Source organism: Hemicordylus capensis, chromosome 2 (genome assembly GCF_027244095.1).
Source record: "Hemicordylus capensis ecotype Gifberg chromosome 2, rHemCap1.1.pri, whole genome shotgun sequence".
NCBI classification, from domain to species: Eukaryota; Metazoa; Chordata; class Lepidosauria; order Squamata; family Cordylidae; genus Hemicordylus; species Hemicordylus capensis.
The window spans coordinates 212,982,452-213,005,494 of NC_069658.1; the positions used below are offsets into that span (position 1 = coordinate 212,982,452).

Consider the following 23,043-nt stretch of genomic DNA (forward strand, 5'->3'; position numbering starts at 1 on the left):
CAGTATGATCTACCCAGACTGGCAGCAGCTTCTCCAAGGTTGCAGGCAGGAATCTCTCTCAGCCCTCTCTTGGAGATGCCAGGGAGGGAACTTGGAACCTTCTGCATGCAGATGCTCTTCCCAGACCCTCCCCATCCCCTGAATAGTGCTCACACATGCAGTCTCCCATTCAAATACAAACCAGGACAGACCCTGCCTAGCAAAGACGACAATTCATGCTTGCTACCACCACACCAGCTCTCCTCCTCGGCAATCAGCAATCTCTTAGCAAGTCTTTATTTCTCCCTCTGGACAAAAACCCAGGCCATCTCCTTCTGTTTCGTTTTATTTTAAATTCAATCCACAAACCATTTCTCTCCCACAAATTCCAGGACAGACAAAAAGGTTTTATTATTAGGAGATACAGCTAAATACAGATAAGAGTAGATTCAGGCCCTCCCAACCTGTCCCGTCTCGGTTCAACCGAGGCCTTCTTCTTCCGTAGCCCTCCAAAAAGAGGGGGCAGCAGTCGGTGGGGGTGGCTGAGAACGTAGCTAAAACGGAATTAAGAACGAGCCTGTCAGAACTAAAGACGCACAAACGCAGCTTAGCTTCACACACAGGTGATCCGTTGCGAAAGCTCCAATGAAGAGATAAGACAGATGAAACCCCCCAAGATACATAAAATATATCCCCCCCCACAATCTGCATCCCTTCCCCCCACCCCCGACCCTCAACCCACACCAGATATGTCGAGAAACATTGCAGAGATAAGCACTTCGAAAGATCGTAAAAAGTTATCGAAAACAGACGAGCGTCCTCTCAGTATCGTCGGAGGAGCTCTGTAGAGGAGCTTGGACCTCCACGGTGTTAAACAGATCTCTCCTTCGCTAACCAAGAATGTTATAGAGCAGGAACAGCAGGGGGAATAAGTTAAATCTATGTACAGAGAAACGGGTATTAGGCAGAATGTACAAGCAACCTGATCGGCACAGGAGGGTCTTATATAACATCACAAGTGGAGTACCGGGCTGGAAAGGAGATGGTGAACCCACAGGTCGTCAGTGCAAAAACAAAACGAAATAAACCCAAGAAAACACGGGCTCGAGTGATATGAAACAGGTTTGCAGCCGTGGTATCCCTTCAGCTGATGGGAGAGCAAGTTGAAGCACGTATGGTTCCCATGGACAAGTGTCGGGAGACATGGGAAGCTGGGGTGATTCCCATGGCCATGTGTCGGGAGACATGGGAAGTTCAGGTGCTTCCCATGGCCACGTGCTGGGTTTGTGAGGTGCTTGGCATCCCTCAATGAGAGTCTCATGCAGAAAAACAGAGACGCTCATATATGTGGCTCAGTGGAGCTTCCTAGAAGGGCTGATTAGAAGGGAAGAAAGAGATCAGGGCAGTGGGTGCGGAAGAGGGGAGAAATAATGTTCTGAAGTCAGTTCTCCTTCCTTGACTGAGCTCACAGTCCTAAACCCACTCAGCAAGAACCAATGCTAGTCTGAGTCCCGGAAGTATCATTCTGTCAGAGAAAGAGAAAGAGGTCATAACCTCCTTGTTTACCCACAAAAACGTAAAAGCATGACTGGAACGGCATTTTCCTTTTTTTTTTTTTGGAAGAGAAGGAAATAACCATTCCACTGTTTCTGTGTGCCCTGTCGGGGAACCATTTTTGTTTTCCAGAAGAACCTCTCCTCTCACCAGGTTTTTTGAGAGTCAAGAAGCCAAAGTCTTGAAAAGTCGTTCTCAATCACCTCTCTCTCTCTCAATCTCTCTCTCTCTCTGAGACATGGGGCACAAGTTTCAGAGGATCCAATTTGCTACGAAACACGTCCTGCAAACACACGAAATCTCCTTTGCAAACCAAAAGAGCCTCGTCCCACTTACATCGAGTCGGGCCATTGGCCCATCCAGCTCCGTATCGGTTGATTGGGAGCAGCTATCAAGAGATTCCCCACTACATGTTCCTTTTAACCGGAGCCTTAACCTGGGACTTTCTGCCTGCAAAGCAAGAGCTCTACCTGAGCTGCAACCCTCCCCACAGAAAAGCGGATGGGGCGACAGAAAACCCAGCCCCTATCTGCCAGATCAACGAAAGGGCCAACGCCCGTCTCCAGAACCTGACGTCAGAGACGGGCCTAGGCTGGTTGTTTGGGGGATGTAATTTGTGGAGGTAACCACGGTGTTGTTCTAAAACGGGTTTCTCGCCACCCCCACGTCCCTGCCCCACAAAACCCAAGATGTCACTGCTGGTGAAAACTGGGGTTTGGGCGCAGCCGCCTGATCAGAGCTGGTTCCAAAACACCCGACCTGGATGAAACAGCCGGTGACGGATGTGCGACGGTGGAGTGGAGAGGATGTGGAATGGGATAATTCAAAGGACAAAAGGGGCGGGTGAGATAAGAGGGAAGTTGATGGGATGAATGCGGGGAGGGTTGTTCTTAGAGAGCAGTCTTGTCCAAATCCACTTTGACGGGCAGGAGGCCGGCTTCCTCATTCTCCTCAGCTGGGCAGATGGCCACGGCGATCACCGGGCGCAGGGAATACGGCGTTGGGACCTCGAGGTCATCCAAGTATTCCTTGTCTCCGTTGATGCTCAAAGGCTGCAAGGAAGAGCAAAGGAAATCCACTTTGGGGGTGAGAAGCTTCCGGAATCGCCTCCCTGCAAGAAACACCGCAGCTGGGGATGTATCAGCCCAGACATGTACAGCTAGGGGATGGAACCACAGCTCTCTGCTGGAGTCTCTGGGTAGCATACAGAAGGTCCCAGGTTCAAGTTCGGGCAGCATCACCAGGTAGGGTGGAGAAAAACTCCTGAAATGCTAGAGGGCTGCTGCCAAGTAGAGTAGACAATACTGAGCTAGAGGGACCCAGGGCTTGACTCCGCAGAAAGCTGCGTCTTATGTTTCCTACCTATGGGAGAGCCAAATAATGGAGGGACAGTGTGGTGGAGTGGTCAGGGTGTTGGACTAGGAGCAGGGAAGCCTGGGTAAATCTCCACTCAGCCACAAAGTTCACTGGGTCCAAAGTCTGGTTAACATTTCTCAGCCTACCCTACCTACCGCACAGGGTTGTTGTGTGGACAAAAGCAGGGTATTCCTACATATGCCACAAACAAACAATAAATATCGGCTCTTGGAAGACTGTTGTTCAGGAGTACAGGAAGTGGACTAGATGAAGAAATAAAAAAAATTAAGTGATGCTAGAAGTGCAGTGAGAACGAAGGAATGGCTTTTAGATAGATAGATAGAAAGAAAGAAAGAATCAGGACAAAGGCAAGGGTTCGAGAATGTTGTAGCAGATGCTGACAGACTTTTCTGAGATGCATTAATGAGGTATGGCAGTGTTTCTCAGACTTGGGTCCCCAAATGTGTTGGATTACAACTCCCAGCATCCCCTGCCACAATGGCCAGAAGCTGGGGATGATGGGAGTTGTAGTTCAACAATATCTGGGGACCCAAGTCTGAAAAACCCCAGGGTTATGGACTTTTACCTGTCCCGGGGCGGGGCGGGGGGGGGACTCCCAACAGAACAGTCTCAAAACCCTGGTGGTGGTGGAGACCCCTATCCCTGGGGGAAAGCTCCCAAACAGCTGGAGTAAGAAGGGGGTCTCTTCCACATTCCCCGGTCACCCTACCTGGGTCTTGACGTGCTGATCCGGAGCTGTCACGAGGCTGGCACAACTCAGCCAAAGCATCACCATGATGGAGAGGAAGAGACAAGCGGCCAGGATCCAGCGGGGCAGCCCCGAACGCCTGTAACACCCGGATGCCCCCCGCCAAAGAGAGACGGCGAGATTATGGCTGGACATGGGGGCAGCAGATGCTTCAAACTGGCTGATGGAGAGGCAGAGGGGAGGGGTTGTCCAGGGGGGGCGGGGAGGGAGGAGATGAATGTCAGGTCTCGGGAAGGAGACTCACTTGCCTGGCGAGCACACCCAGTTGAACTACCTGCCTGCAGCTCCGGACAGCCATGTCAGCTTCCAGAACACCCTGCACTGGAATAGCATGCAGAATCCGTTTTGGTTCCAGCCCCCTAAATCCACCGGGATCCGACCGAGCATATTTATTTGACGGGCGTTTCGTAAAGAAGGCTCACACAGCAACGGAAGAGACCTCCTGTTATTTTAACAGGTTGCAGAAATATCTCCAGGGCTTTTGCAACAGGCCAAAAACCCTTGCACTGAACTATCTGATCTTGGAGAGAGGAATGCCCAAGAAACCTGGGGAGTGTGGTTTAAATGTTATATTCAAACAAAATGCAAAGCTTTATCTGGAAATTGTTTTTAATGGGGAGATTTGTGAAACGTTTTAAGACACAATAGCTGAGTAGCACGTGTGACATTCGCTGCCTAAATTTCAAGGGTGGGAGAAACGAAGGCACCCCAGACAACTTATTAATTTCCGCACCGCCAAAGAGCTTTGCGTTATTGTATAGGCGTTTCCTAAGCCTCACCACCTGAAAAGAGTGAATTATAACAGTGAAACTGCCTAATTTGATTGGTTCATCATGTTCCTAATTAATTTTATGAAACCATGGGGTGTTTTTTTTAGAACTGGAACGTTGTTTGTGGAAGAGTATAGCAGCGTAAACAGTCTGATAGAAACATTTCCCACCCCATATCAATGTTCCCAGGTGAAGCTCCACCCCGAAACAGAGAACCCCACCCCTTTTCTAAGACGGCCCCACCCACACTCCTCCCACTCTCTGCCTTAGTACTTCCCCAAACTATTCGAACGCTCCTACATTTTGACTCCTTCTGCCACCTCTCCGTGCTCTCAAGATTCCTGCAGAGACTGCCATAAGAACAGAAGAACAGCCCTGCTGGATCAGGCCCAAGGCCTACCTAGCCCAGCACCCTGTTTCACACAGTGGCCTGAAATCTTGAGATTCCGAATTCTCAGCAGCTTGACGGGTGATGCAGCACAATTTCTAGGGCTTTGGCAGGGTGGGTGAATTTAAATCGCCATGGCTTGAAAAGGTGCACCAAAATCAAGCTGCTAGACCTCAGGGCTGCAGTAATATGTGGGCACCTCTTGCCTACTGCTGGGAAGCCCGCTGGGCAAGAGGTCCCCACATATTACTGCAGCCATGAGGTCTAGCAACGTGATTTCAGTGCACATTTTCAAGCCATGGCGATTTAAATTCATCCACCCCGCCAAAGCCCTAGAAATTGTGCTGCACCACCAGTCAAGCTGCTGAGAATTCGTAATCACACAAGGCTACTTCACCCCTAAAAGGGGCCGGAGGAGCACCTAGCCAGAGTAGAGCTGTACACACTCTGGACCCGCAAGGTAGGAGGAGGGGAGAGGAGGGATGGTGTGGGCGGTGGGAGCTGGGTCGGGCGGCTTTTCATCTACCTGTGGTAAAATGCTTGGGGATGGATGGAACCTGGGTGGATGGAACCTGGGATGGAAGGAACCTGGGATGGATGGAACCTGGATGGAACCTGGGATGGATGGAACCTGGATGGAACCTGGGATGGATGGAACCTGGATGGAACCTGGGATGGATGGAACCTGGATGGAACCTGGGATGGAACCTAGGATGGAACCTAGGATGGATGGAACCTGAGATGGAACCTGGGATGGATGGAACCTGGGATGGAAGGAACATGGGATGGATGGAACGTGGGATGGATGGAACCTGGGATGGAACCTGGGATGGATAGAACATGGGATGGAACCTGGGATGGATGGAACCTGGGATGGAACCAGCCCGGCCCAGCTCCTGCCTCCCACACGATGACTTTCCCTCCTCCTACCTTGCTTTTTGAGTCCACACCAAGCACGCACGGCCCCCCTACCCTGTCTGGGCGTTCCTTCGGTTTCCTTTTTTTAAAAAAACCAAACCAAACGAAAGCCAAGGGTTTCCAGGAAGCTTAGGTCCTACGCTCTTGCAAGACTGGCCGATTCCACCCTCTCGCAAGAGCTCCTTCCCCCAGCCCTCGGACGCCTCCTCCATCCCCTTCCTCCTCCGCTCCCCTGCTTTCCAATCCGGCGACGGCCAGATCCCCACCCCACAAGTGTCTTACTTGGACATGCAGCCCAGGAAGTCATGCTCGGGCAGCGGCTGACTCTCTGCCGGGGCCTGGACTTTGGCTCCACTCTTGGGCTCTGCCACAGGCGGCTTCTCCAGCTTCTCCCGAAGACCTGCAGAAGTGCAGAAGAATTAGGGCGGGCGTTTGTCTGCAAATGAGACAAACCGAGAGCCAGAAATGCAGGTTATGGGCTGGGAAAGGTATAAATCCATGGCCTTCCTGCTGGATCAGACTAAATGCCCATCTAGCCCAGTATCCTGCTTCCAACAGTGGACAGCCAGAGGCCTCCGGGAAGCCCACAAGCACAAAGCTAACAGCTTTCCTCTGGGGTCTGCTCTCAGCACACAAAGCAGACTACCTCTACACATGGAGGTTCTATTGTGCTATTGGGGCTAATATGTTCTTCGACTGGTCTATCAGCACCTAAGAAGAGCCATCCTGCATGAGACCAAAATGCCATCTTTTCTAGTATCCCGTTTCCCCAGCCGGAGGACCCTTGCAAACAGAGCACAAAGGCAGCAGCGGCCCTTCTCTGACTGTCTGCTGCCAGCACCTGCCACTCAGTGGTAGACTGTACATAAACATGGAGGCTCCACTCAGCTGTCATGGATAGGAGGTGCCAAAATGGCTCAGAGGGCTGGAACCAACCATGACTTGGTGTGTGGGGGGGGGCAAGGTCAATTTCCAGCACATTAATTTCTACATTAAAATAAATTATTAAACATATTAATGAGAGCAAGGGGCAGAGGGTTGGAGCCTGGCGGAAAGGGGAGAGGAAAGAGGGATGAGATTTGGTGTCAGTGGCACTGCCATAGGGGCAGGGCCAGCAAGAGGAGAGCTGGTCTTGTGGCGGCAAGCATGCATTGTCCCCTTTGCTAAGCAGGGTCCACCCTGGTTTGCATTTGAATGGGAGACGACATGTGTGAGCTCTGTAAGATCTTCAGAGGACGGGGCTGCTCTGGGAAGAGCACCTGCCTGCTTGCCTGCAGAAGGCCCCGGCATCTCCAAAACAGGGCAACTTCCTATGTCTCAAGCCACCAACTTGCTACTCATCGGCCACAAACCCTCCATGGCTCCTGGTGCTGATGCAGGATATTCCTACCTGCAGGCCAGCAAAAAAAAAAAGTCTCTGCGGTCCGGATCCGGCCTCGTGCAGGTCTATGACAGGCCCATCCCAAAGAAACAGCCTCACTGGTTTAGCCCCAAAGGTCCAACTAGCCCAGCGCCCTGTTTCCGGCAGCAGACAGCCAAAATGGCACACACCCCGGTCCACAGGCGTCCCATCGGTGCTGGAGCAACAGCCTGGTCTGCCTGCTAGCTGTCTCCAGCCTGCCCTCCAACCTCACTGGGCTCTGTCCATGGTGCTGATCCCTTTCTGCCTTACCAGGCGCCTCACCTGCAGGGCACAATTGCCACTCCTGGCTGATCTCAGAACCCGGCTATTGCCGGGACTTGGCAATTATTTTACTTATCTATCATGTGCATATCCCAGCTTTCTTCAGTAATGGAGCTCACGTCCATCATGCACAGAGTTCCCCTCCAGACACTGACCAGACCTAGGCCTGAGCAGAAGCCGCACCCTGATGGAAGCAGCCATAATCCCACCTACCCCATCTCCCTGCTTCCAACAATGGCAGACTCATTCCCCTCTGAGAAGCCCACAAGCAGGATACAAAGAGGAAACAGCTCTCTCCGGCTGCTTGTCTCTTCCCTAGTTTTTCAGGGGTAGACTGCTGCTAATATGGAGGTTCCACTTCACAGGTCTACCCAGCAGTTGCTAAATATGGAGGTTCCATTTCACAGGTCTACCCAACAGTTGTTACTAAACATGATCATTCAGAGGTAGACTGCTGCTAATATGGAGGTTCCGCTTCACAGGTCTACCCAAGAGCTGCTGCTGAACCCAGTCATTCAGAGGTAGACTGCTGCTAAATATGGAGGTTCCATTTCACAGGTCTACCCAGCAGTTGTTACTAAACCTAATCATTCAGAGGTAGACTGCTGCTAATGTGGAGGTTCCGCTTCACAGGTCTACCCAAGAGCCACACCTAAACCTAGTCATTCAGAGGTAGACTGCTGCTAAACATGGAGGTTCCATTTCACAGGTCTACCCAACAGTTGTTACTAAACCTAATCATTCAGAGGTAGACTGCTGCTAAATATGGAGGTTCCATTTCACAGGTCTACCCAGCAGTTGTTACTAAACCTAATCATTCAGAGGCAGACTGCTGCTAATATGGAGGTTCCGCTTCACAGGTCTACCCAAGAGCCATTCCTAAACCTAGTAATTCAGAGGTAGACTGCTGCTAAATATGGAGGTTCCACTTCACAGGTCTACCCAAGAGCCATTCCTAAACCTAGTCATTCAGAGGTAGACTGCTGCTAAATATGGAGGTTCCACTTCACAGGTCTACACAACCGCCTCTGCGAAAGCTCTCCTCCAACAACTTGCTTAATCCCCTCTCAAAGCCATCTAAGCCAGTGGCTTAGACTTTTACCTGTCTCGGTAAAACCTGCAGTTGCCTTTTACCTGCGTGGGGGTTCAGGGTGTTGGAGCTGGAAACCGTCCAGGTCTTCTCCGACACTTCCGATTTGGGGGCCTGTACTTCTGGAATGGGGTACTCGATCTCTGGCTGAGACTGAAGACAAGAGAGGTTAGTCCTGTGGCCGGCCTGGTACCCAGAGGGCCCTTGCCGCTTGACCTCCACGCCTAAGCCCCACAAGCCATGAAATCAGACCAGATCAGCACGAAACGTTCCCATCCTCTACAGGCTCAGGCCAAGTCTTTGCGCATCTCCTAAGAACGCATCGTAAAGGCGGGAATTCCAAGCAAACTCTGCTGGCTGACAGGTTTACCAGAATTTGGAACAAGAGCCTTTTAATCTGTTCAACATTCTCAGAGATGGTTTCTGTTGGATCCAAGAAGGCGTTTTGCAGGACCAATGGACAGACAGAGGAAGAGGCGGAAAGCCAGGGAGTTGGCAAAGGGATGCTTAATGTTCAACACACATTCTTCTCCTGCCTACGCTTGCCTCCATCTTTCTCCCCTTCCACCATTGTATCCCGTGTCAAATTGTAAACTGCATGCCTCTCGGGGCAGGGACTCATCCTCATCTATTTTGCAATGCGTCACATGCAAATGGCACCAAAGGTGGTGGTGGGGAAGCAGTGAAGTTCCACAGCAAGATCTTTAAAGCTTTCTAGAAGTACTCCCATCCCCAAAGGAACATTTTTGGAGAGGCATTTCTATAAAAAGCATTCTGACATTCCAAACCACCAAACGTCAACAAGATTTTGGTTTGACTCTGTGATGATTCTAAAATGCTCAGCTCCCATCTTCTGTCAGTTGTGTCCCCACACACCACCCGTGAGCATCTCCAAGGAATCCTCTGCCCTGAAGACATAAGAATGTAAAGATCTCGCTAATTTGGGCCAACCATAAACATCTCCAAGGAATCCTCTGCCCTGGAGACATAAGAATGTAAATATCTCGCTAATTTGGGCCACCCCAACCCCCTCCAGGAGGAGGTTCTCTCTGCTTCTCCCAGTTTCCTCTCCCTTTCCATTTCCAACTGTTTCTGCTCCTACCTGGAATACCACCACTTTCCCATCATCGGCCTGAAGGTAGAAGGTCCACGTAGAGGAGATGAAACTCTGCGCCGAACTCACAATATCATTGCAAAAATTGGAGACCAGGTCGAAGACGGAGAAGGAGGTCGGCTTCTGGTCTGGGATCTGCCCAATTGTAAAAGAAATGAGAGCTACTGAACCTGTTTCTTCCCATAGGGACATAGGAAGCTGCCTTCTACCGAGTCAGACCCTTGGGCCATCTAGCTCAGTATTGTCTACACAGACTGGCAGCAGCTTCTCCAAGGTTGCAGGCAGGAGTCTCTCTCAGCCTTATCTGTAGATGCTGCTGCCAGGGAGGGAACTTGGAACCTTCTGCTCTTCCCAGAGTGGCCACATCCCTTAAGGGCAATATCTTAAAGTGCTCACACATGTTGTCATATGCAAACCAGGGGGGACCTTGCTTAGCAAAGGAGACATGCTTGCTACCATAAGATCAGCTCTCCTTCCTTTCTGTCTCCCCTTTCCTGACACAAACTGGTTGCCTCTGGAGAGCCAAGATAACCTCCAAGTGACCACGGAAAATATATGCAAACTAGAAGAGTTGGTTCTTTTACTTGTTTATTCAGGACCTCAAGGCATCACAAAACAGGATGGGCGGAAAGGCAAAACCGTTGGAAAAAATTGGGGCCAGAAGCAAACGATCTGGTCTTGCTTCCAGAATGGAAGCTGATCCATTACCTTTGATAGTTCTTTTGTGGTTAATTGTGTGTGATCATCTTATTATAAGCCACCCCAAGCAGCAGTGTACTGGAGAAGCAGGGCAGAAATATTTCACTGTATTTGTCTGAATCCAGGACTAGGTTTCCCCCGAATTCTTTGAAATTGAGAGTCTCCTCCCTTTCAGGTAAACATAGGTATAACCCACCCACCCCTTTTAAACCTTTTGTTAATGGTGGTCGTCTTAAGTTCAGAGTCGCCTTCTATTTGAATAAATACGGTGATTTGATATACAAACACACCTACTCCCAAGAAGCTCAATTTCTTAATTTCCAAACTGTGAATGTTGTGCATGCGTGGCTTGCTGCCACTTTCATTTCGTTTCGGTCTGTTCCCGTCACTGATGCACTCAGAAAAGGCCCTCGAGGAGGGATCACATTTGTGCCTGTGTCGGGAGTCCGGGAAGGAAGAAACCCACCGCCGGCCGAGAGCATTCACAGCGACCCACTCTCCTCGCCGCATCTCAGTCTGATGACACAGGAGAGGAGACACCACCGGCCATGGCAGAAGCCAGCCTCTCCTGGCAGGATGTGAAGCCAGGCAGTGGATGACGCTCGCAGCCTCCCAAGAGACCTGGAGGACCGCGAAGTCACAGCCCTGCCCGCGCAGGGAGCTGTGATGCCTGCACAGAGCTATTTAAACAGGAGCTGGAGGATGATGAGGGCCAGCAGAAGGAGGAGGGCTACTAACCATCAGGAGCCCTGTGACTCCCGCTATAGTCCTTAAGACTGCCGCTCGCTGGCCATCAAGAAAGGGCAGGGGAAGAAAGTGTGTTAAACCTCCCCTTCCTGGACACTGAACGCTGAGGCAAATGAGGCAAGGGGGCTCAGAGAAGGCTCTTTGCAGCCTGCAGAGGCTTTTTCCTTGGTGTCCCATTTGACTGATGCACACATGCGTTCCTGCACGTGGCTGAAACACCACACCAAAAGCATCCGTCTGTGTAGCTGTGTCAAATCGCACCCGGATTGCTGATCTGCAGCATTTCCTCCACTTTGGTACGCCTCCATTTGTTGGTTTGGCATTTTCTCAGTTTTGTGGCGTTTTACTGTGTACAGAAAAACCCCGTGAGCCTGAGTTAAGTTGTGCACACACACAATATTTCATGCAAGTATGCAATCATATCCAGATTTACTTGTGGGTTTGTTTGTTGCCATGCTTAATCAACTGCCATGTGATGTTTTATGAAAGGCGGTATAGAGATCAAACAAACAAATAAAGATTTTAAAATATTGAAAAAATAATTATTGATAAAACACTGCCAATTTTTTTATTTTTTTTATTTTGAACACCATGTCAGGAAAGACTCTGGCCCTGAGGTTTGAATGAGATAGAGACAACTGAGCACATAATTTTAAACTGTAAATTTTATCAAAGGATTCGTAACATATTTATAACACCCTTTCTGTCATCCTTACTAGGGTGATCAGAAATGCTTTATGTGCCGTAATTGTTAGCAGATCAGAAACCACGGATAACTTTTGCAGTGGCCAAAATTTGTGCCGCAGTTTGTATAAGATTTAACTTACTCAACAAGTAGCAGAAAGCAGAAAGGGGAATGTTTATGCTGCTGTTTTGTGTGGTGTTTATGCAGTGAATTTATTGTTGTAATACTGGCTACAGACTGCATTGAAATATTTATACCGTTTCTCAACCAACAAGTTCTCAGGGCTAGTGAACTGAACTGAAGCTAGTGAACTGAAGCTGTTCTCAGTAGCAGCAAACTTCTCAATCCAGAATTAACTTGACAAATTCTCCTCGTCTGACTGGCACAGAGGAGGAAGAGGGGGAGGCAGCGTAGTGCAAACCCTCAGAACAATAATGGAATGGAAACAATCCTCTCACCCCAAAGGCGCAGGGCAATTTCCCTGCCAGGCCATTCTTTTCCCAGAATCAGCACCTGGGCGTTCGTTGTCATTCGAAAGGGCACAGCTACCTCCATGCCGCTCCCACACACAGCCACGTTTTAGCGGCAGACAACAGGTGCAGAATAAGCCGGCAGGACACAGGCCCTGGACAGTCTCCATTTGGGAGCTGCTCCACGCCTGCCTACAGACGCTCTGGAGAAGGCCAAAAGGCTCAGACACCCGGGGCGGATGGGCCAGGCCCGTCTTAAGGGCCTCCAGCGTTTCCTCTCTGATCCGGTGACTCAAATGACATGGTTTGCAAAGTCCGTTTCGGACTTAAAAGCTTCCCTTGGTTTACTGGGACGGGAGAGCTGTGCTTGGGATTGAAGAGCGGTCTTGTGCTAGCAAGCATGAAATGTCGCTGTTGCTAAGCAGGGGCCACCCTGGCCTGGATTTGGATGGGAAACTACATGTGTGAGCACTGTGAAATATTCCCAGTAGGGGATGGAGCTGCTCTCGGAAGAGCACCTGCCTGCTCGCGTGCAGAAGGTCCCAAGTTCCCTCCCTGGAACTTGGAGGGAAGTCTTCAAGAAACTTTGGAGGCCTCCCCAAGACAGGGCTGAGAGCGACTCCTGCTTGCAGCCTTGGAGAAGCTGCTGCCAGTCTGTGTAGGCAATACTGAGCTAGACGGACCAGTGGTCTGACTCAGTATATGGCAGCTTCCTAGGTTCCTATGTACCTTTTGTGTATTTGTGTATATTTCCATCAGAATCAGAGAGGGCATGCCCCTGAACATCACAGGAAGGGGCATTGCCCTCTTTTCCCCACTTGTGGGCCCCCAGATGCTCCTGGCTGGCCACTGCATGAAGCAGGATGCTGGATTAGATGGGCTTTGGGCCTGAATCAGTGGGGCTTTCCCTTATATTCTTACTGAACTACTGGACTTTCATGCCCTCCAGGCTCACTTCTCCACTGAGGGCTTCTTCCGGTTGAATTCCAGGGTTTCTATTTGGTTTGTTTATTTTAGTGGCCACAGCCAGCAAATTATCAACTCGGCCGGCAAGTACTTATGACTGCAAGAGTGCCCCTGAGCATGTACAGAGAAGCTTTCCTTGACTGTCAAGGAGGCATCGTGTCCAGATCATGAGAAACAACCATGCCACTTTATTCTGGCCGGTCAGACCTGACTTGGAATACCGTGTCCCACTCTGGGCACAATGGTTTAAGAAGAACATTGGAAGAATGGGATCGGTTCAGAGAAGGTCAGCCAAGATGGCGAGGGGTCTGGAAACCAAGTCCTAGGGGGAAAGCCTGAAGGAGCTGGGTATGTCCGGCCTGGAGAAGAGAATATTGGCTATTACAGCCGTCTTCAAATATTTGAGCTTGATCTCCGACACTCCTGAGGGCAGGACGAGAACCAAGGGGTTGAAACCCTGCTAAATGAGCAAAGCGGTCCCTTTCTAAAGTGGTGATTCCCCTTACTGAGAAGGGGGAGAGCAACTGGCCCTATCCATCCCCACCACAGTGTCCCTCCAGTGGCTGTTGCTGGCGCCTATCTTGTGTTTCTTTTTTAGATTGTGTGCCCTTCGGGGAGAGGGAGCCATCATAGCATAGTGGTTAGAGTGTTGGACTAAGACCGGGAAGACCCGGTTTCAAGTCCCCATTCAACCATGAAACTCACTGGGTGACTCTGGGCCAGTCATGTCTCTCTTGGCCTAACCTACCTCGCAGGGTTGTTGTGAGGATAATAAAAATAACCATGCACACCACTCTGAGCTCCTCGGAGGAAAAGTGGGATATAAATGTAAATAACACATAAATAAATAATCTCTCTCTCTATATATATTTCTCTTGGGCGTACCCATCGCTAATCCCATGCACGGCAACTCTCGCGAGAGTTCGCGAGCAAGCCGCCAGCAGGGGGAAGAGGAAAGCAGCAGCACCGGAGGCAAGGCGAGAAACAAAACGGCGGCAGCAGTGGGGGGAGAAAACGGCGACAGTGGCAGCAGTAACTAGCGGTGTAGATGCTCTGTGCCCGGCCCAGCTAGTTTTATTTATTCGTTTATGTATTTATATCTATGTAAACCGCTTTGGGAACTTTTGTTGAAAAGTGGTATATAAATATGCGTCCTATTCGCAAATGACAAAGAAGCAGATTTAGGCTAGACATCAGGAAGAATGTCAAACGGCCCGCCTCATGCAGTGGCAGACTCTCCTTCGCTGAAGGGTTTCAAACCAAAGTTGAATGGTCAGGGATGCTGCAATAGCAGTGAGGGGTGGACTAGAGGATCTCCAAGGGTCCCTTCCAACGCTATGATTCCAACCATGGTCGGCTCCCAATTCCAGCCTCTGGAGGAAGGGAGGGAATGCCAACCAGGTTCAAGTCCCAGCACTTCTGGGTAATAATCTGGGTAATAATAATAATCTGGGTAATAATCTAATAATCTAATAATAATCTAATAATCTGGGTAATAATCTGCTCTTCTACTAGGGTCAGGGCAGGCTGCATCTGTCTCCTTTTTATTTTTTATTTCTATTTTACATTTATATCCCGCTCTTCCTCCAAGGAGCCCAGAGCGGTGTACTACATATTTAAGTTTCTTTTTTCACAACAACCCTGTGAAGTAGGTTAGGCTGAGAGAGAAGTGACTGGCCCAGAGTCACCCAGCAAGTCTCAGGGCTGAATGGGGATTTGAACTCGGGTCTCCCCGGTCCTAGTCCAGCACTCTAACCACTACACCACGCTGGCTCTTTTAGAACAGGGGGAAGAGAATTACCTTTTCGTCTCTGCTCTCCGCATCCAGCAGCTGCGTCCTGCATCCAGTTGTGCAGCCAAACTGCTCCTCGCCCCCGGCATAAGCCTCCAAGCAGGCTGCAAATCCCCAGAAGAGACAAAGAGGCAGAGCAAAAGGGACAATCAGATAATTCACTGTTTAGTTGACCAAGAGCTAGAGAGGCTGCCTTGTATCTCTGCACGAGTCAACGCTCTGGCTTTGGGCCCCTTCCAAACAGCCTCTGCAAAGAATCACCTTGTCGCATCTCTGAACTGGGAGCGGTTGGGTCACTCCCAATGCAGAAATCCTGCCCTAAAGATCAAAAGGAGGCTAGCCTTGGCATCTTTGGGTGAATGGCTGCTTTGGCCCTCCCGGGTACACGCACGGGGCGTGACTCATACAGAAACACAGCAGTGAACTCCACAGAGGGTTGGTCATCCTCAACACACATTCTAAAAACAACCCTTTTCAGCAGCAGGAGTTGAAATCTGCCTGTTTTAATTCGGAGTGAAAGAAAAAGCACCCCTCTTTTCCGTGAGTGCTGAATGGAGCCTCCATATTCAAAGGCAGTGTATCTCCAATTACGGGTTGGAAGGATTGACAAGGAAGGGCTGTTGCCTTCCTGCCCTGCTCGAGGCTTTCCTGGAGCATCTGATTGGCCGCTCCTGGAAACAGGATGTCGGACGAAATGGGCCTTTGGTCCAGTCCAAAAGCCAACATTCTCAGATGGCTCAGCCCCTATGCAGTATGAATGAAACCTCCTTGTACAGGAGCAGTCTACCTCCGAGTACCATATGCCAAGGCTGTAACCTCCACATCCTTTTTGTGGCTTTCCTGGAGGCACCTCGGTGACCAGAAACAGGGTGCTGGGCCGAATGGCACTTTGGTCTCCTTACGGAATGCAATCTATTTCAGTTTAAAAATAAAAATAAAAATTGGCACGCTCCTGTCTGACGACGTACCCTAGGAAGCTTGCAATAAATCAGAGTAATTGCAAACTTCTTTCAAGGCCTTTTGTGGGACGTGATGTTATCCCCTCTCTCCCGCTTTGCACCCGCTTGGGGGGCAGGGCGGTGGGGGGGGGAGTGCTTTCCCCCCACCTACACGCTGCATCGGCCTTGGCTGTCTGTGGGAATCTGTTGCAGAAGCTCCGAAAAAGCGAGAGAGATGACAGGCCTAAGTGGAAGAGAGGATCTGGATAATGTAACCAAGAGGAGGTGAAGGGGGGGGGGGAGAGAAGATGGGGGAAACGGCCGCGCAGACGCTGTCTCACCCGATTCGCACTCGGCTCTGGTTGCATTCACTTCGGCAGTGGGGTCCACAAAATGACAGATCGAAAACAGCCGGCAGCCGCGGTAACAGGCGTTGAGAACAGCATCCTGAAGGAAGCAAAGGAAGAAGCGGTGGGGGGTGAGGGGTGGACGGACGGATTAGGACAGTCTCAATAGAGACGCATTCTCCAAACTCTGCAAGCACAGAGCAATTTGATTCAGTTTGGGTACACAAATTAATATATAGAAGCCAGATCTCTGGGCTCTGTTTCTTGGTCACACACTGGTGTGACCAAGAAACCTAACAGAGGGCAGGGCTATCCACTTGAAGGGGCGGAGCCATGCCAAGAGGATAAGGCCCCAAACTGACTTTTCTACCCTATCCTATCCATGGGTATAGTCATATTGGCCAACCCGAAAAGGTTCACTATCGGGAACACACTTTGGATTCCTCAAAAAAAAAAAAAAAAAAAAAAAAGGCAAAATAGAACCGGAAAGCACTATTATGGCCTGTCCTCTAAATAAGGAAAAGGGAGCCCATCTAGTGGCTAAGAGATTTGCTGAAATATCAACCAGAGGCGTTCTTATCCCTGGACTTCGGGGCTGAAGTCCAGGGCCGCCACAGCCCCTGTAAAAGGTAAAGTGTGCCGTCGAGTCAGTTTCGACTCCTGGCGCCCACAGAGCCCTGTGGTTGTCTTTGGTAGAATACAGGAGGGGTGGACCATTGCCTCCCCCCGCGCAGTATGAGATGATGCCTTTCAGCATCTTCCTATATCGCTGCTGCCCGATATCCCATAGTCTGGGAAACATCCCAGCGGGGATTTGAACTGGCAACCTCTGGCTTGATAATCAAGTCATTTCCCCACTGCGCCATTGGTGGTCTTGCCCCTGGGGGCCCCCAAATCCTATTTAGTCTGTCCCGGTGGTGTGGTTGCCTGGCCAAGCATGACGATGCTTAATTTGCGGGGGGGGGGGCAGCGGCTCCAAATGGCTTTAGGTCCAGGCTCCAAAAGTGCACCTCTGATCTCAACCTTGCCACACTTCAAGGCTCTACATACAAGTAATGTGTAGAACCTGGGGGGGGGGGTTCAGCGGGGAGAACGGGCTTAGCCAGACGATCAGACATGAAGCCCTGAGTGGCCGGATCAGCCCCCCACATGACTCACGAGTGCGCGGGGCATTCTGGGAGGACCCCCAAGGCTGGGAGGCTTGTTGTTGCCTCTCAGGTGGGGGTCTACTCGTGTGTCACCATGCACCACGGTGGCACAGGATTAAAAACAAAGAAACAAGGTTAACAGAGCACTCACTCTATTAACCTCGAGGCAGGGGAAGGGGAATGCGGTGGACTAGCCACAGGGTGGATTTGATTTAAATCGAATCGATTTCAATCACAATTTAAATCACTAGTCAGTAAGACTAGATTTAAATCATGGTGTTTTACACAAAGACTCATTTTTGCGGTATAATCTTAATATTTACAACCAGATGAAGGTTTCATTTTTGGTCCTCTTCTAGATAGAAAAATTGCCCAAAATAATCTTACAGAAACCTCTGGAAGAGCATGACATTGTGAATGGATTAATGGAATTAATTTACCAAAAAATTTAAACATTGCATATATACAGCCTCATGCTACATAACTAAAAACCAATCCTTATTTCATGATGAATACCTTTGGACTATAATGTATCTTAAACAGAAAACTATATTTAGATAGAATTTTCCTCAAAAAGCATTTTATTTTTAAAAATCCGATTTAAATTGAAAAAAATCTGATTTAAATAAAAATATCCAATGTTTTTGATTTTTTAAAGAAAAATAATTTGTTTTTATCCACCCTGACTTGCCACCATGGAACCACCAGGCTTCCACGCGATTCCAGTGGTTCCGACGATCACTAGAAAGCGGACTAGGCTCCCTTTGCCGGCTTTCTAGTGTTTGTGGAAATAGGCTCTTTGAGTTGATGTACAAGCCGCTCACTGAACCTGTGACTGGCAATATACAGATAATATGCCCGGCCTGTATCAATACAAGGTCATTGTAAGCACTCCTGACATAACTGATACGGAATTCTCCGATTGCTTTAAAAGCTGTACTGGAATACTGAGGTTTGTTATAGAGCAGGGGTTCAAAGGTCTCCAGATGATGTTGGACTACAACTCCCATCGCCCCCAGCCTGCAGCTGGGGATTATGGGAGTTGTATTCCGACAACATCTGGGGACCCATGTTTGAGAACCCCTGTTATAGAGGATCTATGCTGGCCAAAAATCCAGGGAAGCAAAGCATAACCAGAGCTGAGGGATAAAAAGTGGACTTCTTTAAAAAAATGTTATCCTCAATATGATTATGGCCGATATCTCCAAACAATCCACAGTCCAGCGGTTTCTGGAGAGACATCTTAGAGGCATAACTATACACATAATGCAAAGGGAGAAGGCACTGACCAAGTATGGTCAAGAAACAAGACCATCTTCTCTTCCCCCTGCAGCCTCCAGAATTCCAGGATTTGACAATACCAAAGCAGTTGATTAAAACAGTATTTAATTTGCAAGGGCATGTCAGCTTATTCCCTTAGAGCCATCTAACGGCAGAGTACAGGACATTCCCCCTCCACCACAATCTGAAGGAAGACAACTACAACCAGGCAAATAAATCTGGCCAGGTTGCTAGTCCACATGGTGCTTCTTTGTTTGCTGCACTCTAGGAAACAAGAGTGCTGCACTGCTGACCGGGTCCAGCAAGGTAATTTACCAAAGAGGTCTCCAGAAAGCTGCAGCCCTCAAGGCTTGATGAGGAGCTTTAGGGGGCTCCAGGTTACATGGTTCTTAGGGCACTTGGCTGTCCCCTCTTGGAAACAGGACACTGGGCTTAAACGGACCTTTGGTCAGATCCAGCAAATCAACTCCGATGGGGGTGTCAGCACGTTCCATGAAAATGGAACTTCCACATACAAAGAAAGTCTATCTCTGAATACTAGTTGCTGGCGCGGGGCGGGGACAGACAATGGAAGAGGGCTCCTGCCTTTATGCGTGTGAGCTTCCTAGAGTCCTCTGGCTGTCCCCTGTTGGAAACAGGATGCTGGGCCAGACAGCCCCTTCGTCCCATTGAGCCAGTAATAAACCAGACATATTGAACACATGTAGCATACAACCCTAACAATCTTTTCATTTGCAATATGCACACCTCTCGATATATGACTCCCACAAAGTGACACACCATTACCCACGTCATACCAACAGCCCTGCTGGATCAGGCCCAAGGAGGCCCATCTAGTCCAGCATCCGGTTTCCCACAGTGGCCCATCAGATGCCTCTGGGAAGCCCACAGGCAGGAGAAGAAGGCATGCAACCCCAATCCTGCTGTTGCTCCTCTACAACTGGATTTAGAAGCATCCTGACTGAGCCTGGAGGTGGCCTATAGCCCTCAGGACTAGTAACCATAGATAGGCCCGTCCTTCATGAATTCATCTAAGCCCCGCTTAAAGCCACACAAGCTGGTTGCCATCACCGCATCCTGTGGCAGGGAATTCCACAGATTAATTACGTGCTGTGTACTTCCTTTGGTCGGTCCTAAATTTCCTGGCTATCAGTTTCATGGGGTGCCCCCTGTGAGAGAGGGCGAAAACTCTCTCTCTCCACTCTCTCCACACCATGCATGGTTTTATAGACCTCTATCGTGTCTCCCCTTCGTTGCCTTGTTTCTAAACTAAAAAGCCACAGATGTTGTAGCCTTACCTTTTAAAAAGTCTTTAGACGCATCTGTTCACCCAGGCTTTTAATTAATGTTGTTTTAATGGTTTTAAATGCGGTTTTAAAATATTGTTTTAAAAATTTTTTTAACTGTTGTAATGTTTTAAACTTTCTGTTTTTGTTTTAACTAATGTTTTACTTTCTGTTTTTGCTTTGTTGTAAACCGCCCAGAGACGTACGTTTTGGGCGGTATAATTAAATATAAATAAATAAATAAATAAATAAATAAATAAATAAATAAATAAAATTTAAAAAACACGCGACTAAGGGGAGACATGATAGAGGCCTATTAAATTCTGCGTGGTGTGAAGAGAGTGGATAGGGAGAAATTTTTATCTCTCTCACACACATTTCTCTCTCTCTCTGTCTCTCTCTCACACACACACACAACAGGGCCGGATTAAGCTAGTGCAGGGCCTGCAGCACATGTTATAAAGGGGCCCTAAATTTTTAAAAATGCACATAAATATTAAAACATAAATTATTTACTTGCATAGGAAAGTAATTCATTTTTTTTCATTTGCTGTATTTTGGAGTATGGGAGACCAAGCCACAAACTCACACTTACTACAACAACAGTGAACATTTATATGCCGTTTTTCAATCAAAATTCTCAGAGTGGTTTACATAGAAAAATAAAGAGTGGAGAGATGACTCTCTGTCTCCAAAGGGCTCACGCTCTAAAAAGAGAAATGTGGTAGGCACCAGCAACAGCCACTGGTCAGATGCTGTGCTGGGCCTTCTCTTAAAAGGAACATTTAGCAGAAAAGGGATATTTTAACTAACATGGACCAAATAAAACAGGTAAAGTTTTAACTTTAATTCCCAGTTGGAAGCTGGGCATGTGGGGCCCTTGAAAACGCGGGGCCTGCAGCAAATGCTACATTTGCTACTACGTTAATCCACCATCTCTCTCTCTCTCTCTCTCCCTCTCTCTCTCTCACACACACACACAGAGTACCAGGGGTCAACCCATGAAACTGATTACCAGGAAATTTAGGTCCAACAAAAGGACGCACTTTTTCACACAGCGCATAAATAACCTAAGGGTGCTACAGAATGTAGTGATGGCCACCAGCTTGGATGGCTTTTTAAAGGGGCTTAGACAAATTCATGGAGGTCAGGTCTAGCAATGGAGACTAGTCAGGTACCCTGAGCTCTCACCTGTGGGCTTCTCAGAAGCATCTGATGGCCCACTGTGGGAAATGGGATGCTGGACTAGATGGGCCTCCTTGGGCCTGATCCAGCAGGGCTGTTCTAAGGAAGGTGCTCCAGGCCCCGATCATCTCGGTTGCCCACTTCTGCACCTATTCCAGTTCTGCAATGCCCCTTTTGAGATCTAGTGACCCGAACTGTCCACAGGCCCCAAATGTGGCCTCAAGGGTACCTTTGGAGAGGAATTCCTCCCCCCACCTCCTCGGCAGGGAAAACATTCTGAGTTAGCATCTTCCCTGTGGCTCCAAAGCATCAAGATAGTCCTGACTTGCTTTCTGGAATGTTGCTTTTTGCAAAGATGAACCCTGAATACCCAAGAGTGTGTGTTTGTGTCGGGGGGGGGGGTCACTTTCTCTGCACAGCTGCACACATAGGGGTCAAACCAGAGTTCCTTTCTGTGCTGGGTCTCTCTCGTCAGCCGCCTTGGTATGCTGCTTGCAAGCCCAAGGGCAAAATGAAAATCCAAACGAAGCTCAAGACGCGAGGGAAGGAGAACATCAAAATTGGATAAGCCAACCCGGAGATGCTATAGAAAAGGGGTGTCTGTCAAAGAAAGGTGGTGTGTGTGTGTTGTGAGTGTGTGTACAGACGGTGATGGTCACAAAGGGGGGAGGTGGCACCCCCAGCTTACATAAAGGCACTGAAATCACTTCGAAAACCAGAGATCATGGGAAAGCATTTGGAAAAGGAAATGCACCAAGCTGGTGCATCATCAGATGGTTGCATCCTCCTCCGAAGGGAGGCCTGGCCGTTTCTAAAGGGTGGTGGGGTTTTTTCGGGGGGGGGGGGCTGGTGTTTTTTCTCCTTTCTTGTCCTCCTCGCCCAGGTTGGGAAGATGGACGCTCTCGGCTCCGAAGCGCTTCTGCTGTGGCGCCGAGGAGAAGGAGGAGAGGCCTCCGTGCGCACAGAAGGAAGGGGCCGCCGCCAGCGAGGCCCCCTCCTCTGCCGAGATGCCCCCGGCCCCCGCATGGTGGTTCTCGCCTGGCCGGGCTTCCCCGCAAGGGCAGGTAGACCCCCACCCCCACCCCCAAGACAGGCAAGCCGGCCTCTTCTTGCCCTGTCTGGGAGCAGCAGAGCGAGGCATCTCCCCGCAACCGCCAACACCACCACCACCACTCCATCGGCCGGCCCCCCCCCCAGCCCCTCCTCCTCGCTCCTCGGCCCTGCAAGCGCGCAGAGACACCCCCGTGCCCGGCCCGGCTGCTGCTGCCCTTCTCTGTGCGAGCATCCCCAGGAGGGGGGGCGCCCGCCACCCCCGGCCCCCGCGCGCGCCCCCCTGCGCGGCTTACCTTGGCGGGCGGCGGGAGGCTCTGGGCGCAGCGCGCCTGGCAGGCGGAGATGTCGCCCAGCTGGGCGGCCAGCGGGTCGTCCGGGGCCGGGGCCGGCGAGGAGGAGGCGGAGGGGGCGGCGGAGGCGCACGCCAGGGCCAGGGGCAGCAGCAGCAGCGCGGCGCGGCCCGCCATCCTGCCTGCCTGCCTGCGCTTCGCCGGGGCCTCCTCCGCCGCGGCTGCTGCAGCAGCACCACCAAGCAGGAGGAGGAGGAGGAGGAGTGGCGGCGGCGGCGGCGGCGGCAGCTGAGCAGCCTGGGAGAGTGGGGCGGGGGGCGGGGAGGGAGGAAAGAGGTGCCGGGGCGCGAGCGGGGGCGGAGAGGCAGCTGAGCTGGTCCAGAGAAGAAGCTCTCCAGACAGGAGAGGACGGCAAGAAACAGAGCGGGGAGGAAAGAGAGGGAGGAGTGAAGGAAAGAGGTGCCGGGGCTCAAGGAAAGCAAAAAGATGGAGAAAGGGGGGAAAGACCATCCGGCTGGCTCCTGTCCTGGTGCA

At 50.2% G+C, this 23,043-nt stretch overlaps 1 protein-coding gene across 2 annotated transcripts; it reads right to left on the reverse strand.

The window, feature by feature from the left end:
- Positions 1-365: 365 nt before the first annotated feature.
- Positions 366-22,784, reverse strand: TMEM59L (transmembrane protein 59 like). 2 transcript variants are annotated; one of them, XM_053297735.1, is made up of 8 exons: positions 22,513-22,784; positions 16,261-16,366; positions 14,991-15,085; positions 9,611-9,757; positions 8,553-8,661; positions 6,017-6,134; positions 3,620-3,818; positions 366-2,585 (listed from the first exon to the last, which is right to left on the reverse strand). In XM_053297735.1, the coding sequence occupies exons 1-8, from the start codon at positions 22,684-22,686 to the stop codon at positions 2,424-2,426; spliced, it is 1,110 nt and encodes a 369-aa protein (XP_053153710.1). In that variant the 5' UTR covers positions 22,687-22,784; the 3' UTR covers positions 366-2,423. The 2 variants fall into 2 exon arrangements, with proteins under 2 accessions (XP_053153710.1, XP_053153712.1); XM_053297737.1 differs by having other exon boundaries at positions 3,620-3,737; positions 22,513-22,783.
- Positions 22,785-23,043: the final 259 nt, after the last annotated feature.

Coding starts and splice junctions, on each gene's coding strand:
- TMEM59L (XM_053297735.1), bottom strand. CDS start 22,686: ATGGCGGGCCGCGCCGCGCTGCTGCTGCTGCCCCTGGCCCTGGCGTGC. Junction 15,086..16,260: donor CAGAGCCGAGTGCGAATCGG/GTGAGACAGCGT, acceptor GGGGATTTGCAG/CCTGCTTGGAGGCTTATGCC. Junction 8,662..9,610: donor GGAAAGTGGTGGTATTCCAG/GTAGGAGCAGAA, acceptor TCTTGTCTTCAG/TCTCAGCCAGAGATCGAGTA.